We start from the raw sequence: 20,330 nt of genomic DNA on the forward strand, positions 1-20,330 counted from the left end.
CCCACCAGCTACCAATTTCCTCCGTATTGTCGTTTATGGTCGAAAGAAATGGTCGAAAAAGTATTTACTTCAAAGTCAGCAGCTAAAAGAAAAAAAAAAAATTGTGACAAAGTCATTATTTACGTTTAGTAATTTCGGTCAAATTTAATAATGTACACAGACGATAATTCAGACAAGGAATACGAATTTGATGAATTAAGTCCGGAAAACAGTCCCAATGTTACAAAGAAATCGTTATCCGCTGTTGGCTTTAGAAATAATGCAGAAAATCAATGTGCGCGACCGATGGCATTACGGGCTACTCAATCGTTTACAGGAGCGGTTGAAGAGTTGAGATTTTGTGGCAATTTCCAAAGAATGGGTATTGGTAATAAAAATTTATCATGCTCACCCAAAACGGCACCAGTTTGCCCATGTGGTTGCCTTCTCAAACCCGCAGTGACTGGGCCATTCAGAACTAGAGAAAAATCTACCCTCGCCCTCCATGTCGTTTCGCCCGAAGTTTTAAACCATCACGGATATAACTTTGAACCCAATGAAATAGCTATGTTTTGGAAAAAAGATTGCAGAATGTTTTTATGGAAAGGAAAATCGAAAATCAAAACAATTAACTCTGATAAATAATAATGTTAATAAGGATTAATATCATTAAAACCCCATCAATATTTTGAAGTAATTTATTAGTTAAATGCAAATAAATATCTATGTATTTAATCAACAATGTGTTTCATTTATTTCCTACAAAATTCGAAAACCTTAAATTACTGTAATGTTTGAACAGTATCCAAAGGTTGTTTCTCTACGCCAGGCATTGCTGCCTCTTCTGATTCACCACAAGAAAATCGAACGTAGTCAATAATTTCAACTTTGTTTTGCTCCAAAATTTCTAGGACAGTGTATGAAGGATCTAATAAATATTCTTGATAGATCAAACATGTTTCGTCATCTGAATTTTTAGCTTGTTCATCTTTTTCTTTGTTACCAATCTTCAATGGAGCACAACCTACAATATGTTGGCATAATTGTCTCCCAATATCTTCTACGTCATTTGGTTGCTTGTAAGCTAAGAGCGCGCCATATTTTCCCGCTGAATAGTCTCCTGGAACAGCTGGAGCTGGATGAGTGTACGCAGATATTTTTACATCATTGCTGTTTGCTTTCCAACACTCTGCACGCCTGAGCACGGCATTTTCTCCCACAGAACCGATGAAGAGAGCTATAACTTCGGATAGCTTCTTACCATCAATACTAAGGTTCCCCAATTGCTCACTGTCCAGCTCCATCTAAAAATAAAGTACATTATTATTTATCTGGATGTATACAGTTTGTTTGAGAAAGCTTCCATAAGCAAATATTTTACACTAGCTTCCGCCCGCGACTCCGTCCGCGCGGAAAAATTAAGATTTATTTTTTTCTACGTATTATTCCGGGATAAAAAGTATCCTATTTTATGCCCAGGATAATAAGGTATAATTATACCAAGTTTCATCGAAATCGAACCGTTAGTTTTCACGTGATGCCTGCCCCCCTAGCCAAGTGGCTTTCTGTTAGCGTAGCGTTCAATAGAATAGACTACGAATGTATGAGATTGACGTAAGCTGTAGACAAACGTATTTGTCTACAGCTTACGTCAATCTCATACATTCGTAGTCTATTCTATTGAACGCTACGCTAACAGAATGCCACTTGGCTAGGGGGGCTGAACATACAGACAGACAGACAGACAAAAAATTTTTTAATCACATATTTGGGTTTAGTATCGATCCAGTAACACCCCCTGCTATTTATTTTTTCAATATTTTCAATGTACAGAATTGACCCTTCTACAGATTTATTATATGTATAGATAGACTAGCTTCCGCCCGCAACTCTTTCCGCGCGGATGTCGGTCATCGCATGGTTTTTTTCTCCATTTTGAACTTGTAAGACGTTGCTAACGCAACGTGTGTTTGCGGTTCTACAGAACAAAAAACTGAAAAATTAAGATTTATTTTTTTCTATATATTTTTCCAGGATAAAAAGTATCCTATTTTATGCCCAGGATAATAAGGTTTAAATAAACCAAGTTTCATTGAAATAGAAGAGCTAGTTTTTACGTGACGCCTGAATATACAGACAGACAAAAAAATTTTTAATCACATATTTGGGTTTGGTATCGATCCAATAACACCCCCTGCTATTTATTTTTTGAATATTTTCATTGTACAGAATTGACCCTTCTACAGATTTATTATAATTATGTATGTATAGATAGATTATTGTACAGATTAACCACAACACAATAAAGTGAAGATATCAAATTGTTAAGAAATGTGCATATCAAAGGATAGTTCAAGATGTGGCATTTTCTCATAGGAGATCACTGTTTCTAATATATGTATAAGTTAAGGCGCGGAATAGAGTAAAACCCAGCTCTAGCCGTTTTTTGTACTGTTTTCTGGAGCTATCTCCTTCTTATCCAAAAGATATATCAACTAAATAAAAATACATTAAATTTCTACATATTCTTGGCTCAAAAATGGTAAAAGTATTTTGTTATTTTATTGACTTAAAGTTTAATTAATCTCCTCCCAAAGAAATCCCAGAAATTAGAAATAATTATGTTTACCGTGTATCTCCTCTTAAACTAATGATTCTTTTGATTTGGTATTTACACTATTGGATAGGCAATTTCATTACGAAAATTATGGTAAAAATTTTTTTTTGATAAGACCTATACTAGATTTTATAAACATTTTATTAAAAATTTTGGGCGTATTCGCAACTATATCTCTTGCGCTTGTATGGGAGGTTCAGTCGGCCGCTAGGTCTCGAGGGTGAAGCTTGTGTCGTTTGTAGCCGTGAGCGTCACATGACAATCACGTGACCCATGTTTATTCGAATAGTACGAATATCAAACAATGAGCGAGGAATAGACGCTACTACTATTAATTTATAGTGAGATTTTAGAAATCATCATTAATATAATAACTGGTCAATGAGCTTTAGTTATTATAATATATTAAAGTGAAACTTTTATTACATCGTCTCAAACTTTTTGGTCTGTGTAGCGCATGTCGCGTGACGCACGATATGTACGATAATTATCGTACAAATACGATAATTTTTAGTTAAATGTCTATAGTGTGAAAAAAGTTTCACTTTTACCGTGGTTTCATAAAACCACACAACATTTTTTTTTATATAATTATGATATTTAGTTTTTAAAACATTCAAATGCTTTATAAATATAATTTTTTTAATAATCGAAAATATTTTATAAAAATTATTATAAGTAAATTTATTAATTTATGCAATAAATCACATTTTACTTTTTAAGTTTTTAGTGAATAAGTATTAGGATTAGACAAACAACATTTGAAGTTTTAAGTATGTATACTACTTTTTGTCATGGGTGTCATTTTCATGGTTTTTGCGGTAGCTAAATTACCCAATATGAGGTCAAAACTAAAATCCAAGATGGCGCCGAGAAAAATTTTACATCTTTTTGTCATGGGTGTTATTTCCATGGTTTTTGGGGTACCTATTAACCAATATGAGGTCAACATTAAAATTCAAGATGGCGCCGACGATAATTTTACATCTCTTTGTCATGGGTGTCATTTTCATGGTTTTTGGGGTAGGTATAAACCAATATGAGGTCAAAACTAAAATTCAAGATGGCGCCGACGAAAATTTTACATATTTTTGTCATAGGTGTCATTTTCATGGTTTTTGGGGTAGGTATAAACCAATATGAGGTCAAAACTAAAATTCAAGATGGCGCCGATGAAAATTTTACATATTTTTGTCATGGGTGTCATTTTCATGGTTTTTGGGTTAGCTATTAAGTTATAAACCAATATGAGGTCAAAACTAAAATCCAACGACGAAAATTTTACATCTTTTTGCTATGGGTGTCATTTTCATTGTTTTTGTGGTAGCTTATATGAGGTCAAATCTAAAATACTACAAGGCGCTGACAAAATTTTGATATTTTTTCGAAATGGATGTCATTTATGTGGTTTTTCTTACAATCGTTTACATATTAATCGAACAGAATTCAAATTCTGTAGTTTAGGTGTAGCTTTTTGAAGTGAAAGTTCTATAGGCGCATTGAGAGTAAAATTTCAAGGTCGCGTCATGGTAATACCGTCACGTCATGGAGTAAGGCGGCGATTTTCGTATCTATAAATCTTACCAAAGAAGTTTCACTTCTGACATGTGTTCTCGGCTCACGCGCTCTTTTTTATTTTATTCTCTTCGTATATTAGATGAACTCTATTTTAAACAATTAACAAAGTTGAGCGAATACAGTGAAAAAGCGAATATCTGTCGGAATATTGACACAGAGTTTCGTTTTACATTACATTTCTAAATATGTATTTCAATAATCAATGCTATTTTAAATTGATTTCTCCCGTAATATATAGGATTCGACTAGATAGCAAATTTGAGTATTTACGCCGTGGCTCAAATAATATCACAAAATTCGCTTTCGTGATAGATCTTGTTTTTGATACATAAAACAAGGCCTTTGAAGCGAAATTTTCTCCTTTAAAGTAAACTAAAACAAAATAACAAATACAAGCTATATAGTCGAATTCTTGAAAATGACACCCATGACGAAAAGATGTAAAATTTTCATCGGCGCTATCTTACATTTTAATTTTGACCTCATATTGGTTAATAGCTACCCCAAAAACCATGAAAATGACACCCATGACAAAAAGATGTAAAATTTTCGTCGGCGCCATCTTGAATTTTAATTTTGACCTCATATTGGTTTATACCTACCCCCAAAACCATGAAAATGACACCCATGACAAAAGGATGTAAAATTTTCGTCGGCGCCATCTTGAATTTTAATTTTGACCTCATATTGGTTAATAGGTACCCCAAAAACCATGAAAATGACAACCATGACGAAAAGATGTAAAATTTTCATCGGCGCTATCTTACATTTTAATTTTGACCTCATATTGGTTGATAGCTACCCCAAAAACCATGAAAATGACACCCATGACAAAAAGATGTAAAATTTTCGTCGGCGCCATCTTGAATTTTAATTTTGACCTCATATTGGTTTATACCTACCCCCAAAACCATGAAAATGACACCCATGACAAAAGGATGTAAAATTTTCGTCGGCGCCATCTTGAATTTTAATTTTGACCTCATATTGGTTAATAGGTACCCCAAAAACCATGAAAATGACACCCATGACGAAAAGATGTAAAATTTTCATCGGCGCTATCTTACATTTTAATTTTGACCTCATATTGGTTAATAGCTACCCCAAAAACCATGAAAATGACACCCATGACAAAAAGATGTAAAATTTTCGTCGGCGCCATCTTGAATTTTAATTTTGACCTCATATTGGTTTATACCTACCCCAAAAACCAAGAAAATGAGACCCATGACAAAAAGATGTAAAATTTTCGTCGACGCCATCTTGAATTTTAGTTTTGACCTCATATTGGTTAAAACCTATCCCAAAAACCATGAAAATGACACCCATGACAAAAAGATGCAAATTATCGTCGGCGCAATCTTGAATTTTAATTTTGACTTCATATTGGTTAATAGGTACCCCAAAAACCATGAAAATGACACCAATGACAAAAAGTTATTTCAACTAGAAACCATTTGGCGACAGTTTTTGGATAACATTTGAATGGGATTATCTAGTTTAAAAGAAATATCAAAATATCACCGAATGATGATCATTACAGAGTACCATCAATTTTGATTCATTTTAAAAATTTAATATAAAATTCATCCATATGACTATAATTTAACTCTGAATTGGTAAAGACCAAAATTATGTGTTAGCACCATTATAATGTTTTTCTATAAAAAAATATTTTAAATGCCATGTCTGTTACTTCTGAGCTCTGTGAATTTTACTTGTATTTGAAACAGTTCACGCGGATGCGCGTTAGATGGCGCAAGAATTATTTGCGAAGTATTGTAGAAGCGGCGGATAGCAGTGGTTCGGGAAAGAAGTGTGAATGCTCAAGGTCACTCGCTCAGGGAACGACCTTAAAGATATTATACAGCAAATACCATATTTTACTTACTTTTGTAATAGGTCCTTTAGCTTGCATGTGTGTGTGGGCGAATTTATAGCAAGCGAGCGTAGCATCTTCCATCATTTTGTGGAACTTTTCGTTCTTAGCCACAAAGTCAGTTTCACAGTTTAGCTCTACGAGAGCTCCGTGGTTCTTGTCAAATTTAACAGCAACAAGCCCCTGTAGTGCTTTCCTTCCAGCTAGCTTTGTTGCTTTTGCCCAACCCATGGCCTGTGCTTGCTCGTTCAGCCACGCTTCAGCCTGAAAATTCACAATAGTTTTTTTAAGTAAAATTGTCAAACTATAAAATATTTTTGTAGTTTGTTGATATAATATTATACTTTTATATTATATTAGCTAATTTTTAATTAATGATAATTTATATTAGCTTTACACAATAAAGTTTGCTCTTTAATCATAACTGTTTTGAAAAATAAATGTTGTTCAAATTAAAACTTTTCTATTATTCTAAAAGCATGCAACATAAATAAATGAGTTGTTTTCCTACTCTCCTGTGTTGTAATTATGCCTGGACACTATTCTAGTTCTTAGCCCACACATTAGAATATTGCTTAACTTATACAATCGTTAATATTGTTAATCTTTTATTCATAACTTGATATTACTGCTTTCATTACCTTATCACTATCATTATTATGCATTTCCAAGGCCTTCTTGCAGTTGGCAATAGTGTATCCTGTTTTCTTCCTTAGTTTAGCCAACAAAGATGATTCTGCGGCATGGCAACCAAAGCTTGTGTGGAAACTCCTTACTAATTGAAAGATCATCTGTAATTATAAAAGAAATTCCATTACTTTTCTAAGAAATTATTTATTTGGCCATCCATTGTTATGTATGTGATTGATAAAATCATTGTTACATCAAGTTTTAAGTTGTAAATGAGTCATATATTTTATTTTATTAAGGGCCGATTTTTCATTCCTTGGTTAAAATTTATCCATCCAATAAAATATTACACAAACATATTAAAATATCACCTGTAAACTGTCAAATACGGGCAAGTAGAATACAATTTTGAAATGGTAGTTTAATACGCTATTCGACGAATAAGTTTTAACCAAGCATTGAAAAATCGGCCCTTAATTACATTTAAATAAATCATCTTAAGAAGCTTTTCTTAATGATGTTATTTACACATTCACACTCAGTGCTGTTATAAGAGTAGAATGAACACATGATTTTGCAATTACTTAAAAAAAGTATTTAGAGATATATTTCTGTTCTTATACTTTGAATTACAAAGTAAACTTTATTCTATGGTATAAATAAGTATAAGTATAAAATATTAATAAAAAAGTAAGCTTACACATAAGAACACTGTTCAATATCACATTAATCCTACTATCATACAAGTAGTAACTTTTCTATACACATCTGTTTACACAATTATTGAAATAACAACACAACCAAAACATCAAAACAGCATTCACTAATTATTTTTTTGAGGATAATACAGCTAGATGATCCACTCATTCAAGCCTTGCTAAAGTAACTATGTTTACATGGCCTGGTTTATGACATCATCACTCCACTCAGTTCAAGGCTATCAAACCATAACACAGAAATTCTGCATACATATAATTAGTAGCTATGTACAGTCTCCCGTCCGATTAGGGCCCTTCTGGCCTCCTCCACTCAAGCGACAGCTCAAGCCGAGGTTCGTGGTCCCCGTCAAGGGGGGACGCCCTTGTGCATGTCGCTACCAGGGCGAACCTTCAGTTCACCCCCGCGTCCGCGTTAAAATGTAGAAGCCCTTCTGGCTAACATTGAGAAACACCATACAAAAAAAAAAAAAAAAAAAAATATGTACAGTCTATAAGCTATACATGGCTAGTAGGCTCAGCAAAAGTATTCTATCTGTTACCTTAGAATATAATTTAACTGTTTGTTTCATGACAAAAATCAAAACCTATAAATGAAAACAAAAATATTTAAGAATTGTATCATCCAGTTATATATAGATTAGTACTTTGATTACCTACATACTTGTGTGAAATCTTTATAACTGTCATAAGGTACTAAAACTGGCCGTGTGCAATTTGTATTCTACAATCGTATTAAAAAGATAGCATACGTTGTCATGGAGAAATCAATAACTTTGCATTGTTATTTAATGATCAGTAGATCATAGGAGAGTTGATTTAAATAATATATTTATATTTACTCATAATCAAATGATGTAAAATAAGTGTTATTTAAGAAATTTGAAGTCCAGAATACGAGAGAAGTTTGTATTTTTACCTTTTTAAAGCGATTAACAAAGTAAGTCGAGTTTCGTGAGGCGCAACAATATTGTTTTAATATTTTTCTTATACAATATTATTGAATTGGAATCACGTAAATCAATAAAATTGTACAAGATTTTGGTTAGAAAATTGAAAAATCCATCATTCTACAACTTCAAGTTCTGTCAAACCCAAACTGTCATTGAGTGACAGCTTAAATTTCGTCGAAAAACTAGTCCGGTTATGGTACGAAATAATTGAAGTTATTATGGAATTAATATATAAAAGATAAATAAAAAATAAAGCCAATTTGAAGCCAATAAAATTTGATGCTACTTTACATATAATTTTTTCTTAATTTTGCTATATTGTTCGACAAATTTTCGAAATTCCCGCCATTGTACGTCAATTGGCGGGAATTTCAAATTAAAAAAAAAATTAACTATCATTTTTAAACTTTGTAACAAAGTTTCCTCCGAAGTCTTAAACATGAAAGTGTATCTAATAATTATAATTTTTGAATAATGCAAAACAACATGCAGTTTTCGATTGCTGTAAAATGTAAAATATTGCTTTTATCAATAAGGTGAAATCCTAAGGTGAAATCATGCAAAATAATAAGCCGACTCGGAAGAAAAGTCAACCTGGTCCATCCTCATCAGATGTAAAATTACCTAAAATACCTAGAATTAGAATGCCCGAAGACTTTAAAATACGAACGCAACCGCTGTTTTCGCTTCCGGAAGAAGTGTTAAAATTGCCCCCGGCACGGTCGAAAGCTGCAAAAATTCAAGCATCAAAAGCAGGACCTAGAAAAAGATCTAGCGGTAGGTATACTTGTAGGTCTTGTGAGTGTTTCAAAATGGTATAGTTGGAGCTGTTTGGATGTTTATTTTCAGTAATGCAAAGCTTCACAGCCATGAGAAAAGCTCGAGAAGAGTTTAGAGCGAAATTGATGAACTTAATCTGCCAATCGTCGCCCGGGGAAGATGGTGATTCTATCCCCTCTGCTGAGGAGAAGAACATGTTACGATACTATTATTATGTGAGATATGGAATTGACACCATACACGTTGCACCGCTTGATAATAAAATTATTTTACGGTGAGATCAATTTCATTTTTATAACAAAGCCGTTCTCTTGATATCGTTGCTAGGCTCACCTTAATATTATGATTTTGATTCTTTAAGATTTAAGTGAAATTTATTTGAATTTTAATAAAATTATTTATTAAAATCTTGAAATATTTTTGAAACGTTTACTGTGAATATTATTAAAAAAATGCTGATAATATTATGTTTGTTTTCTTTTATTAAATTTTCACATATACAGAAATCATTTCTGAATAGTTCAAAACAAAAATCACTGTTTTAGGGTTCATAATTTAATACCAGCAAAACTTAAAAGATGGAAGGAAACTCTTTTTACATGCACAGATGAAATGAGAGAGGACTTCATGATGAGCATGAAAAAAGCCATCGTGGACTTCGTTCTGAAGGATCCTAATACGGTTTGAACACTTTTTGTTTGCTCAACATTGTATAAAGTAAAGACCTGAAGTAGATTATTCTCGAATTTTAATTTACAAATAGTTTCGGTTAATTTCTAGGAAGAGTCTTTGGAAGAAGAAGATACACCCCTAAAACAAGAGCTAGCAAAAAAAGATGATGCGTGGAGGAACCGCTATGTGGTCGCCAAGAAGTATGTGAACAAAAACCTGCACAGTGTGAACCCTTGTATTGCACAGGTCTTGCAAATATGGTGGAAGCAGTTCAAGTAAGAATACATTTGTGGCAGAAGTTAGAAAGCACATTTTTATTTGATTGGTTCGGTTGGTCTTGAATTTGAAGTTAAGTAAATATATTACGAAAAAGTTGATGAAGACAGTTATTGCGTGTTTTACCTATACATATATTGCACTTATTACTTCTAAAATTTTGGTATGGAGTATTTTGAAATATTTATGAAAGTACTTTTAAGCAGACATTGCTACATAGGTATGTAGCAATTACTGAATTGGAAAAAGATCTCGAAAATGTATGTTATATTTTATCGTTCGCATCAAAAAACTGAAGTGATCCTCAATTGTGTAGCGACCTCCGTCTCATAAGCATGAAGGACATAATGACGACGCACGAGGCGTACGAGCTGCAGGACTTCTGCTTTGTGTGCAAGCGGCATATAGACGCCGCCGGAAATGTGCTAACACTGCAGTGGATACCCACTATACAAGCTGTGTTTTTGCAGGTGACCTGTGAATTGTTATTTATTAAACTAACTTCTGCCTGCGTTGTCCAAAACTAAAAAAAAGTGCGTGTGTGCCGAGCACACGTGTCAGAAGTGAAACTTCTTTGGCAAGATTCAAAGATAACAAATTCCTCACCTTATCAATGCGTCTAAAGAAGTTTCACTTCAAAAGTACACTGTTAAAATTTACTATTATTGTATAGCTGAGCGGCTAATTACAAATTTAATAAGTACATGTAAATCCATTGGTCTCTATCCCATGATTATTAAAAAATGTACCAACCTATACTTTCGCAAGTGTAAATTGTTCAAAACAAGGGTTATTTTCGGTCAACTTGGTTGAAGTTAAAATCATCATCTTATTCGCAAAATATGAACAAGTAATAGATATTCTGTTTAATTAGATAATATACGTACTTAGTTAAAAAAAATCACTAAAAATATTATATTTATTTTTTAGGGTAGCAAAAAGAGACAAATCCCTGAACCTAAACAGGTGTCTAAGATGAAGCATTTCTACAACTGCCTTGCTTGCATTATGACTTACAATTTGCAAACACTCTGTCTCAAGTCTATGAAAGAGTTTACCGATTACGTCATGGATGTTGGGGTAATACTTCCTTATAAATACTTTATTGTAATAATCGTAATACAATTTTAATACAAATTGGAATTGTTTTGAAATTTCGTTTAATTTTTAAAGATCCGAGAGAGCTGCTCGAAATTTTTCTACAAGGTTTCAGAATTTTCCAGATATTCGGAAAGGAATTCTTTGTCACTCAATTTGATTTATTTTCAGGGCATGAATCAGGGATTCGTTGTTAATTTAGCATTTCAAGATGATGCCATACAATTTGAGCCTTCCTTTAAGCAATTTAGAGATCAGCTTTGTCTTTTGTACGATTTCATAATAGACGCTTGTCGGCAGTCCCCTCGCTTGGAAACTCTGTTGTATCAGGATTACGTGATTACAAGTAGGGTTACATTACGGGTTAGTACACATTTCAAAATAAACTTTGTGTTTGCATTTTATATCACTGGGTAATTTCTCTTTGGTTTGAATTTTCAGCCAGTCATAGATAATGATTTAGTTGAAGATTACAAAAGGAAGATAGCGGATTTAATTAATGAGCAGAGAATAGGCCCTGAATTGCGTGTTCAGGATTTTGATGATTACGTTTGCTTACTTAATGGGGAGGTAAGCTCCAGCTTTCTGTATGCGGGTACTATAATTGCGAAACTTATTTGCTCTTTTTGTTCTTAAATATCAATTAATACTGACAAAAATACTGTTTGCTAACATACGTAACATGTGTGTTACAGTCAGCAGCAAAAGTAGAGAGCTTCATAAAATCGATACCCGAGAAAACTTTTGAAGAATACTGCGAAGAAGCGGTGAAATTTGTTAACTTGGCGCGGGAAATACCATCCAAGTTGGAAGGCACGATCACAATCGGCATGTTTCGTATGCAGAGAGGGGATTTGATCACTTCGCTGAAGGGAGCTGCTACAAGATTAGCTAATACTCTGCTGAGGAGAATGACGGAGGATTACCAGAATATGATAAGATCGTTAGCATCCTTATTTTTGAAAATATGCGTATAATTTTTTTCGCACCTGCTTTCAATCTCGATTAAATACTTATGATTTTACGTTATTTCAAATTATTTGTGCGCCTTAAAATTGTATTAGTTAAGAAAACTAGCAAAGTACATTATTACAACTACTTTCTCTGAAATTTTTATTTAGATAAAAATCAAAAATAAGAGAAAAACATCATGAATTATCCACTCTTCTATACCATAAAAAATATTTTTCACATCTACCCTTAATTTGTTCAAGCATAAATAAGAAAATAACTACTACAATACCTACTATAGCCCCACTTAATCCCAAATTGACAGCATATACGACGAGTACTCCACCATAGCCACAACCTTGCTAACTCCACCACCAGATACAGCCGCTCTTATGGACCTTATAGCCTATTGTAAGAAAGTAGAGGACATTCTGTTAGACGAAATGGAAGACAAATTGAGGAATGTGCTGCGGTATATTATCTTCCTCGGGGACTATACTACGTTCACACCGTTGGAGATGAAGGCGAATAATCAGACTTTCCATTGGTAGGTATAGATGGGTTGGAAGTTTAGCCATCTTTTTCTTGGCACTTTTAGAAATTACATCATTTTCCTTTGTAATTCTTTTAGAGTTTAATGTTTCCAGCGTTACTATTAGTGTATGAAATAATAATAAATTGTTTATTGTATTGTTTGGGTTTACTGTTTTGAATGGGTATAATTTATGATCGTCAGGTATGGAAGAATGCCAGGAGTAACGGAGGAATGTAAAGTGATATGCGACCAAAAGAAGATAGAATATCAAGAGCTATTAAAAGTAAGTTTGTTAGTGATTTGGGTAATATTTTGAACTGAAATACATTTTAACTTTTACGAATAAAATCGTATATAAATTGATATTTCCGATATAACTGTTTACATTTGAATGAACAGGTCCGCATCGCCAAGTTTATCGAAGATCTCGATATATTCGAGGAGCAATGCAACGAGCTGCAATATTGGGGCGATATCAACGAATTGCCAAAATACGTTACCCGTGCGCGGCGTCTTGATGAAAAGTTAGATTTTTATTTATTACCTACCACATTTTCAGGTTAAATTGCATTCTATCGGAGATTCGTGCGAAAATATACGTTGGAATTTTTGGCAATATTTTATTTACATTTTATTTTGTTAGCGAAAATTTCTTATACGAGTCATCAAATTCAACAATTTTGAATTGAATGAAGAATATCAAAGTGAATGCAATTATTAATTACAGTTTTATCACAACAATTTTGATAGGTTAGCTAATGCATTGGTAAAGATCGATCAGTTCAACGAGGAAGAGACATCATTTGGCTGGGAAGTGTCGCAGTACCCCAAGAGAAAAGCTGTATACGATAGACTTGTGCCCTTCAAGAAATTGTTCGACGCTGGCTATGATTTCCTTGAAAAGTATAATAATTGGATGAAGTCCAGGGTAATTTTAATATTTCAAATATAATTTCTTATTAGAGTTGGTAGAGTATATTATATTATTACATTTTTAACCGACTTCAAAAAAAGGAGGAGGTTATCAATTCGGCCGGTATGTTTTTTTATGTATGTACACCGATTACTCCGAGGTTTCTGAACCGATTTACGTGATTCTTTTTTTTTGTTCGATGCGGGATGGTGTCGAATTGGTCCCATAAAAATTTTATTCGGATAGGCCCAGTAGTTTTTATTTTACGAGCATTTTTGTCTGTATTTGTAAATATTGCAAGTGCAAGTTTGAAGTCGGTTGTTTTTAACGCAGTTATCACTTGTAAAGAAGAAAGTATTGACTCAAAATAATATTTTATTTAGGTGGGTAGCTACGACCCAGAAGATATTGAAGGCGATGTTGGTTATTACTATAAAATTGTGTACAAATTGGAAAAGTCTTTCCAAGAAAGTCCTGCTACGTTTCAACTTGCTCAATCAGTTCGGTGAGAAATAAAAACTTTATTTCCTTTTTTCGTATAAAAAAAATACTTTTTTTTAAATCTCTAATAAGGAATACTATTTTTTATAAATAATTATTAGGCAGCATGCGTAGTAATTTTTCGGAACGTTTTATCGATAGTTCATCATGCTGAAAATTATGAAATAGCAAAACAAGAAAACTTTACCTACGTAAAGCCTGTAAGCTCATATTGGTTTTGATACGTGAAAATGTAAAATAAAATTTTAAACTTTAGGCAGAAAATGGAAGATTTCAAGACTCACATGCCCATAATAAATACCCTCGGTAATCCGGGTATGAAACCTCGCCATTGGGAGAAAGTATCAGAAATTGTTGGCTTTCCTATCGTTGTTGATGAAGAGTTGTCACTAGAGAAAGTGATTGATTTCAATCTAGTGGATTATATTGAGAAGTTTGAGAGCATTTCTGAAGCAGCTACTAAAGAAAATAACCTGGAGAAAGCTTTGGATAAGATGATGAAGGAATGGGCGGACCTTAAATTCGACATCCTGCCTTATAAGTCAGTGACTTCTGAATTTCATCTTCTGTTTATTCTTATGAAGAACTATTTGGTAATGAGTTTTTATGTTTTAGGGATACTGGAACTTATATTCTGTCGAGTGTTGACGAAATACAGCTTTTGTTAGATGACCATATTGTCAAAACGCAGACGATGAAAAACTCGCCGTATATAAAACCATTTGAAGAGACTATTATGTAAGCCAACTTATAGATATATCCTACTTTATTAATATTTGAAAATCCCCTAAAATATTTCTTTTTTATTAGTGACTGGGAAGGCAAGTTAGTGTTACTTCAGGAGATATTGGACGAATGGCTCAAAGTTCAAGCTACGTGGATGTACTTGGAGCCTATATTCTCCTCCCCTGATATTCAGCAGCAAATTCCTGAGGAGGGAAGAAGATTCAGTGCTGTTGATAAGGTGATAATATCTTGATTGAAAAATAAATAAGACTGGGAAGTGAATATCTATCTTATAGTTACCGATCATCTAATACTTACTAACCTAATATAGTAAAACTATGAAAAATGGACTGTTATAGTTGTTTTTGTATGTAAAATCATCACTAGTATCCACATTGATGATGTTATATATATTAATTACTATTTTACTGTACCAAAATAGATGTGGCGTGAAATTATGAAAGCAGCTTTCACGGAACCGCGTGTACTTGACGTTATAACCATCGAGAAAATGTTGGACAGACTCAAGAAATCCAATAATCTCTTGGAGATGGTCCAACGTGGTCTCAACGCGTATCTCGAGAAGAAGCGCTTGTACTTCCCGAGATTCTTCTTCTTATCTAACGATGAGCTGCTGGAAATTCTGTCAGAAACAAAAGATCCTATGCGGTAGGTACAGATGGAATATTTTTGTGTTCTTAGGTCTATTTTGTATGTAGGAATAGTTATAATAAAAGTCAGTTGATTTTTAAAATAATTATTTAAAATCGTTAGTCGTTCAATAGCTTCATACATTTATGAAACCATTTCATTTCTCTTTGCGAGAACGTTAAAGCCTTTAAAAGTTGACAAGTGTAGAGAAAGGTACGTTTCAACTTATTGGTATAAATTCGAGCTAAGCTTTTCAAACATAGAGTAGGTACGCTTTAAATGTCAGAGAAGCCTTTCAACTCTAAAATTTACACAAAAGATTACTTTTTCTTTTCTTGCACTATTGAAAGAAGCACTTAGAACTGAAGTTAAAAGTTTATTTTTCATTGAAATTGTATTTAGCGTTCACCTCTGAATAGCATTTTTGTAAGAAAATGTTAGTAGATTTTTACAAGAATACCGTAATTCATTTTCATTATAATTGTTCATACCATACATTATGAATGAATGAATGAAAATGTTTTATTACTTTGAAAATAAATACATAAAGTAAAGACAAGACTTAACAGAAACAGCAAAGGACGACCTTATCGCTAATATTGTTTGTACGCAGAAAATTTTAATGAAATGTTAAAAAATAAATATTAGAAATATGCTCGTAAAAGTTTTCTTATTGAAATATAATTTAATTTTTGTTCTACTTTAATATGTGAAAACATAAACATCGATGATATTATAGCGTCCAACCGCACCTCAAGAAGTGTTTCGAGGGCATAGCGAAACTATCGTTCACCGAAGACATGGTGGTGACTCACATGCGTTCTTCCGAGGGAGAGATTGTGGAGCTCACTATTACTATCAATACCGCTGCGGCTAGGGGACAAGTGGGTTTTGAATTATTTTTTTGTTTTTTGTAATGAAAATGAAATGTGTGGTAGGATAGGAAAATTGTATGGTTACCTTTTCAATTTTCAATTTATTTTCTCATATTTCTTTAATCCTCATTTATTATAATTAATCATCTACGAAACCGAAATCTTAAAAAATTGAAAACGTCCTTCTTTCTCTTGCCAATCATGAAGATCGCCTATTAACCACATAAAAATGCAATATTTTTTTCAAAATATTAAGCACCCTAAATAATGAAATGATGTAAAATATTTTTTTTAAACATGATTTAGGTGGAGAAATGGTTGTTAGAGCTGGAGATAGCAATGAAATCGTCTGTACATCACGTAGTGGCGTTATCGTACGATGATTACTTGAAACGGCCAAGGGAGAATTGGGTGTTGATCTGGCCCGGACAGGCTGTAAGTTGATTCTATAAATAATTACATTTTTAATTAAATATATCAGATTTTGCTCAAATTTGAAAATTTGGTGAAATAAATTGAACGACGTTGAAACAATTGAGGAGACCATTTTTACATTTAAGTAAAGAAAAATGAAGATAATTCTATAATATAAAAAAAAACCTTTAAAATAATCTTAAACCCACTAATCACAATATAATTTGATTGTAAGAAATGTTCCATCCGCGCAGTCAGTCCAATAAAACTTAAAACGAATCATATCAAATCAGGTACAATGCATAGCGATGACGTTCTGGACGTCCGAAGTAACGGAAGCTATCCACATCAGTATACCGGCCATGAGGGCTTATTGGGATAAGTGTAACTACCAGATTTCCAAGATTGTCGACTTGGTCCGAGGCGAACTGAGTTTGCAGAACAGGATAACATTGGGTAAGTTATTGTCTCAAACCTTTTAACTGGGATATTTTTCAGGGACTTATTTTTTGGGTGTACGAAGTAAAAGTAGCGAAGTATCAATAGGTCCATAATAAAATTTCCTATTTCAGGTGCTTTAGTAGTATTGGATGTGCATGCTAGAGATGTGTTAATGGAGCTCATTGAATTCAACGTGCAAACTGATAATGACTTTAATTGGCTCTCTCAAATTAGGTATTACTGGGAGGTAAGTCACTTATTGCTTAATTTTAATTTTCTGTGTGATTTTTTCAAATTTGATTATAATTCATACAATTTTCTTTGTGTGCAATTAGAACAAAGTAAATTTATTTTATAGAACATAATATTGTAGTTATCATCAATTAAATTTGGCAGGAACAAGAAGAAGACCTAAGTTGGCAGATAGCAACAAGAATGATAAACTCTCAACTAATGTATGGTTATGAATATCTCGGTAATACAGGACGATTAGTGGTGACTCCGCTCACCGATCGGTGCTTTAGGACTTTGTTTGGAGCCTTGCATCTTAATCTTGGTAAGTTTAAAAGAGATGGGTGAAATTTTATATGCGATGTATGTTTTGGTTGCAAAAGATATACTAAAAAGAATGAAAGAGGTCTTTGTTGAGGTGGGTAACCAATGCGTAGAGCTGACCATTTTAGAATTTAATTCACATAAATAATTATAAAGTATTATCAATTTCTTGAAAATATGCTGAAATTGTTTGTTTTTGAAGGTGGAGCACCAGAAGGACCAGCTGGGACTGGAAAAACAGAAACCACAAAAGATTTGGCTAAAGCAGTCGCTAAACAATGTGTTGTATTCAACTGTTCAGATGGTTTGGATTATATTGCGCTTGGGAAATTCTTCAAGGTACGATTTATTCACGAACAAAGAGATTATTCATTGTTGTATGATAATCAGCTTTGCACCTTCTGTACAAATAGACCAAGAAAATTTATTTTGCTTTGAAAATTTGTCTTTGTCTATCTATCTACTTTTTATACTATCTTTTTTTTTACAATTTTATATTTAAATTTTAATTGTATGAAGGTTTATTCTATTTAGTAATTTCATCATTCATGATTATAGAATTTTTCTATCAAATCTATTTTCTCTCAGGGTCTAGCTTCATGCGGCGCTTGGTCTTGCTTCGACGAGTTCAACCGCATCGATCTCGAAGTGCTATCAGTAGTGGCTCAGCAGATCCTGTCCATACAACGCGGAATTAACTCGGGAGCCACTGAACTGTTGTTTGAAGGGACCTTGCTGCACCTGGACAAGAGCTGTGCAGTGTTTATTACGATGAACCCTGGGTATGCAGGAAGATCGGAGCTGCCGGATAACTTAAAGGTTGGTATTCTGTCGCGATCAAGGTCATCCTTATGCAGCGTGTAGTCAAGACCACTTTCCTCGATGAGTTCAACCGCATCGACCTGGAAGTGCTATCTGTAGTGGCTCAGCAGATCCTGTCCATCCAACGCGGTATTAACTCTGGAGCCACTGAACTGCTGTTTGAGGGCACTCTGCTGCACCTGGACAAGAGCTGTGCGGTGTTTATCACGATGAACCCTGGTTATGCTGGACGGTCGGAACTGCCGGATAATTTGAAGGTTGGTGGTGGTTTTCGGTAATATAGATCATTATTAGCATCATGTGTGAGTAGTTCTACGATTAGAGCTCGGCATTCTTCTTTCTTTTGTCAAAGACAGCCCTCTTTGATAAAAGAAAGAAGAATGCCGATTTTGCTAAAAATGAAGTTGGCGTTGTACTATAATCGGCTATTTGACATATTTTAGTATCTCTACCAAGAAATGTACGATTAAAAAAAATTACAATTTCATGATAATAAAAATCGAAATAACTTAAAAGTCCTCGCCCTTGTCGATATCACCTACTATGCAGAATCAGGAAGTGATTCGTATACATTTTTAGTAACCTACAACTAGAATGGTGATAAAGGCTTGATAAACATTTATAACAATCATACTTGAAACAGGATATAAAAATTAACCGAACCTTTTATTTCACAGGCGCTATTCCGCTCAGTGGCCATGATGGTGCCGGATTATGTGTTAATATCTGAAATCGAACTTTACGCCTTTGGCTATTTGAACGCTAAGCCCCTCGCTGTGAAAATCGTCGCTACGTACCGGCTGTGCTCTGAACAATTATCCTCGCAGAGTCATTACGATTATGGTAAGTATATACCCAATGTTTAAATAATTATAACTGTTATATTTTATGTTATAATTATTATCGTTCTATGTTTATTGGGATCTTACGTAAATTTTTACTTAAATTTTCGCAATTAATACTAATACGCGAAAACGTAAAAATAGGAATGCGTGCGGTAAAATCAGTGCTTAGAGCTGCCGGTGCTTTGAAGCTGAGATACCCAGATGAAGATGAAGATGTTATCCTGTTACGGTCAATTAAGGACGTCAATTTGCCCAAGTTCTTGGAACATGATGTACCCCTGTTTATGGTAAGTTTCATTTTAATGTTCGGCAAAATAATTTTTACTGTCATTATCCTTTTTGCACATATTTCTACAAAAATCACGTCACAATATATTTTAATCAAGTAATTATGATTATTTCTAAAGTATATAAAACGTATTAAATGAAACTATTAACACATGGTTGGCGTTTCACATATAAGTAAAACATTCAAAGGCAAGGGTCCAAGCCCCATGTCGAATTCTGTTGTTATTGGGTGCTCTAATGAGGAATTCATCAGTCAGACAAGAGTTTGGAATTATGCCCAGAGCGCAATAAATTTGCTCTCAGTCGGGGCATGGACTTAAATATACTGATGAAATGTGGGTGTAGAAATATGTTGTGGCCTTTAAAATACTATTGTAATTAAATAGAATGTTAAAGAACATTATTATTATCTTTAACATTCTATTCTATTAATGTGAAGAATCGAATGATACAGCGGTTCTTTTTGATAAGTTAGGGATCATCACGACGTGGAATAATCAGTGATTCAGTAATTCGTGATTCATCATGAAAAGGTTGCCCACACAGGTTTATTTATTTTAAATTTATTGTAAAAATATCATAATTTATTTTTCTTCTTGTATATTTGAACAGAACACAATTTGTATCCACTTTTC

The 20,330-nt window shown here is 33.5% G+C and overlaps 3 protein-coding genes across 5 annotated transcripts in view; 2 read left to right on the forward strand and 1 right to left on the reverse strand.

The window, feature by feature from the left end:
• The first annotated feature begins 95 nt into the window (after nt 1-95).
• Nucleotides 96-645, forward strand: LOC123705894. Its single transcript, XM_045654980.1, has one exon. It carries the CDS (start codon nt 151-153, stop codon nt 622-624), a length of 474 nt encoding a protein of 157 aa, XP_045510936.1. The 5' UTR covers nt 96-150; the 3' UTR covers nt 625-645.
• An 18-nt stretch (nt 646-663) lies between these two features.
• Nucleotides 664-8,483, reverse strand: LOC123705896 (elongation factor Ts, mitochondrial). 3 transcript variants are annotated; one of them, XM_045654982.1, is made up of 5 exons: nt 8,060-8,104; nt 7,942-7,986; nt 6,695-6,844; nt 6,066-6,317; nt 664-1,283 (listed from the first exon to the last, which is right to left on the reverse strand). In XM_045654982.1, the coding sequence occupies exons 1-5, from the start codon at nt 8,087-8,089 to the stop codon at nt 762-764; spliced, it is 999 nt and encodes a 332-aa protein (XP_045510938.1). In that variant the 5' UTR covers nt 8,090-8,104; the 3' UTR covers nt 664-761. The 3 variants fall into 3 exon arrangements, with proteins under 3 accessions (XP_045510938.1, XP_045510939.1, XP_045510940.1); XM_045654983.1 differs by lacking the exons at nt 7,942-7,986; nt 8,060-8,104 and adding an exon at nt 8,319-8,483; XM_045654984.1 differs by lacking the exons at nt 7,942-7,986; nt 8,060-8,104 and adding an exon at nt 7,384-7,599.
• LOC123705898 (dynein axonemal heavy chain 7) overlaps nt 8,280-20,330 on the forward strand; it is a 51,489-nt gene continuing 39,438 nt past the window's right edge. Inside the window, exons 1-28 of the mRNA XM_045654986.1 lie at nt 8,280-8,304; nt 8,889-9,129; nt 9,202-9,406; nt 9,678-9,813; nt 9,913-10,079; nt 10,397-10,550; nt 11,011-11,160; nt 11,350-11,541; nt 11,620-11,748; nt 11,874-12,121; nt 12,455-12,676; nt 12,866-12,947; nt 13,064-13,188; nt 13,415-13,592; nt 13,961-14,082; nt 14,335-14,619; nt 14,694-14,816; nt 14,889-15,042; nt 15,247-15,473; nt 16,195-16,339; nt 16,637-16,765; nt 17,038-17,200; nt 17,317-17,432; nt 17,582-17,741; nt 17,943-18,079; nt 18,329-18,559; nt 19,240-19,405; nt 19,549-19,694. Coding sequence (XP_045510942.1) covers nt 8,910-9,129; nt 9,202-9,406; nt 9,678-9,813; nt 9,913-10,079; nt 10,397-10,550; nt 11,011-11,160; nt 11,350-11,541; nt 11,620-11,748; nt 11,874-12,121; nt 12,455-12,676; nt 12,866-12,947; nt 13,064-13,188; nt 13,415-13,592; nt 13,961-14,082; nt 14,335-14,619; nt 14,694-14,816; nt 14,889-15,042; nt 15,247-15,473; nt 16,195-16,339; nt 16,637-16,765; nt 17,038-17,200; nt 17,317-17,432; nt 17,582-17,741; nt 17,943-18,079; nt 18,329-18,559; nt 19,240-19,405; nt 19,549-19,694 — 4,512 coding nt within the window. The 5' untranslated portion in view covers nt 8,280-8,304; nt 8,889-8,909. The remainder of the gene's footprint in view (nt 8,305-8,888; nt 9,130-9,201; nt 9,407-9,677; nt 9,814-9,912; nt 10,080-10,396; nt 10,551-11,010; nt 11,161-11,349; nt 11,542-11,619; nt 11,749-11,873; nt 12,122-12,454; nt 12,677-12,865; nt 12,948-13,063; nt 13,189-13,414; nt 13,593-13,960; nt 14,083-14,334; nt 14,620-14,693; nt 14,817-14,888; nt 15,043-15,246; nt 15,474-16,194; nt 16,340-16,636; nt 16,766-17,037; nt 17,201-17,316; nt 17,433-17,581; nt 17,742-17,942; nt 18,080-18,328; nt 18,560-19,239; nt 19,406-19,548; nt 19,695-20,330) is intronic.

This window comes from Colias croceus, chromosome 3 (assembly GCF_905220415.1).
Source record: "Colias croceus chromosome 3, ilColCroc2.1".
Classification (NCBI taxonomy): domain Eukaryota; kingdom Metazoa; phylum Arthropoda; class Insecta; order Lepidoptera; family Pieridae; genus Colias; species Colias croceus.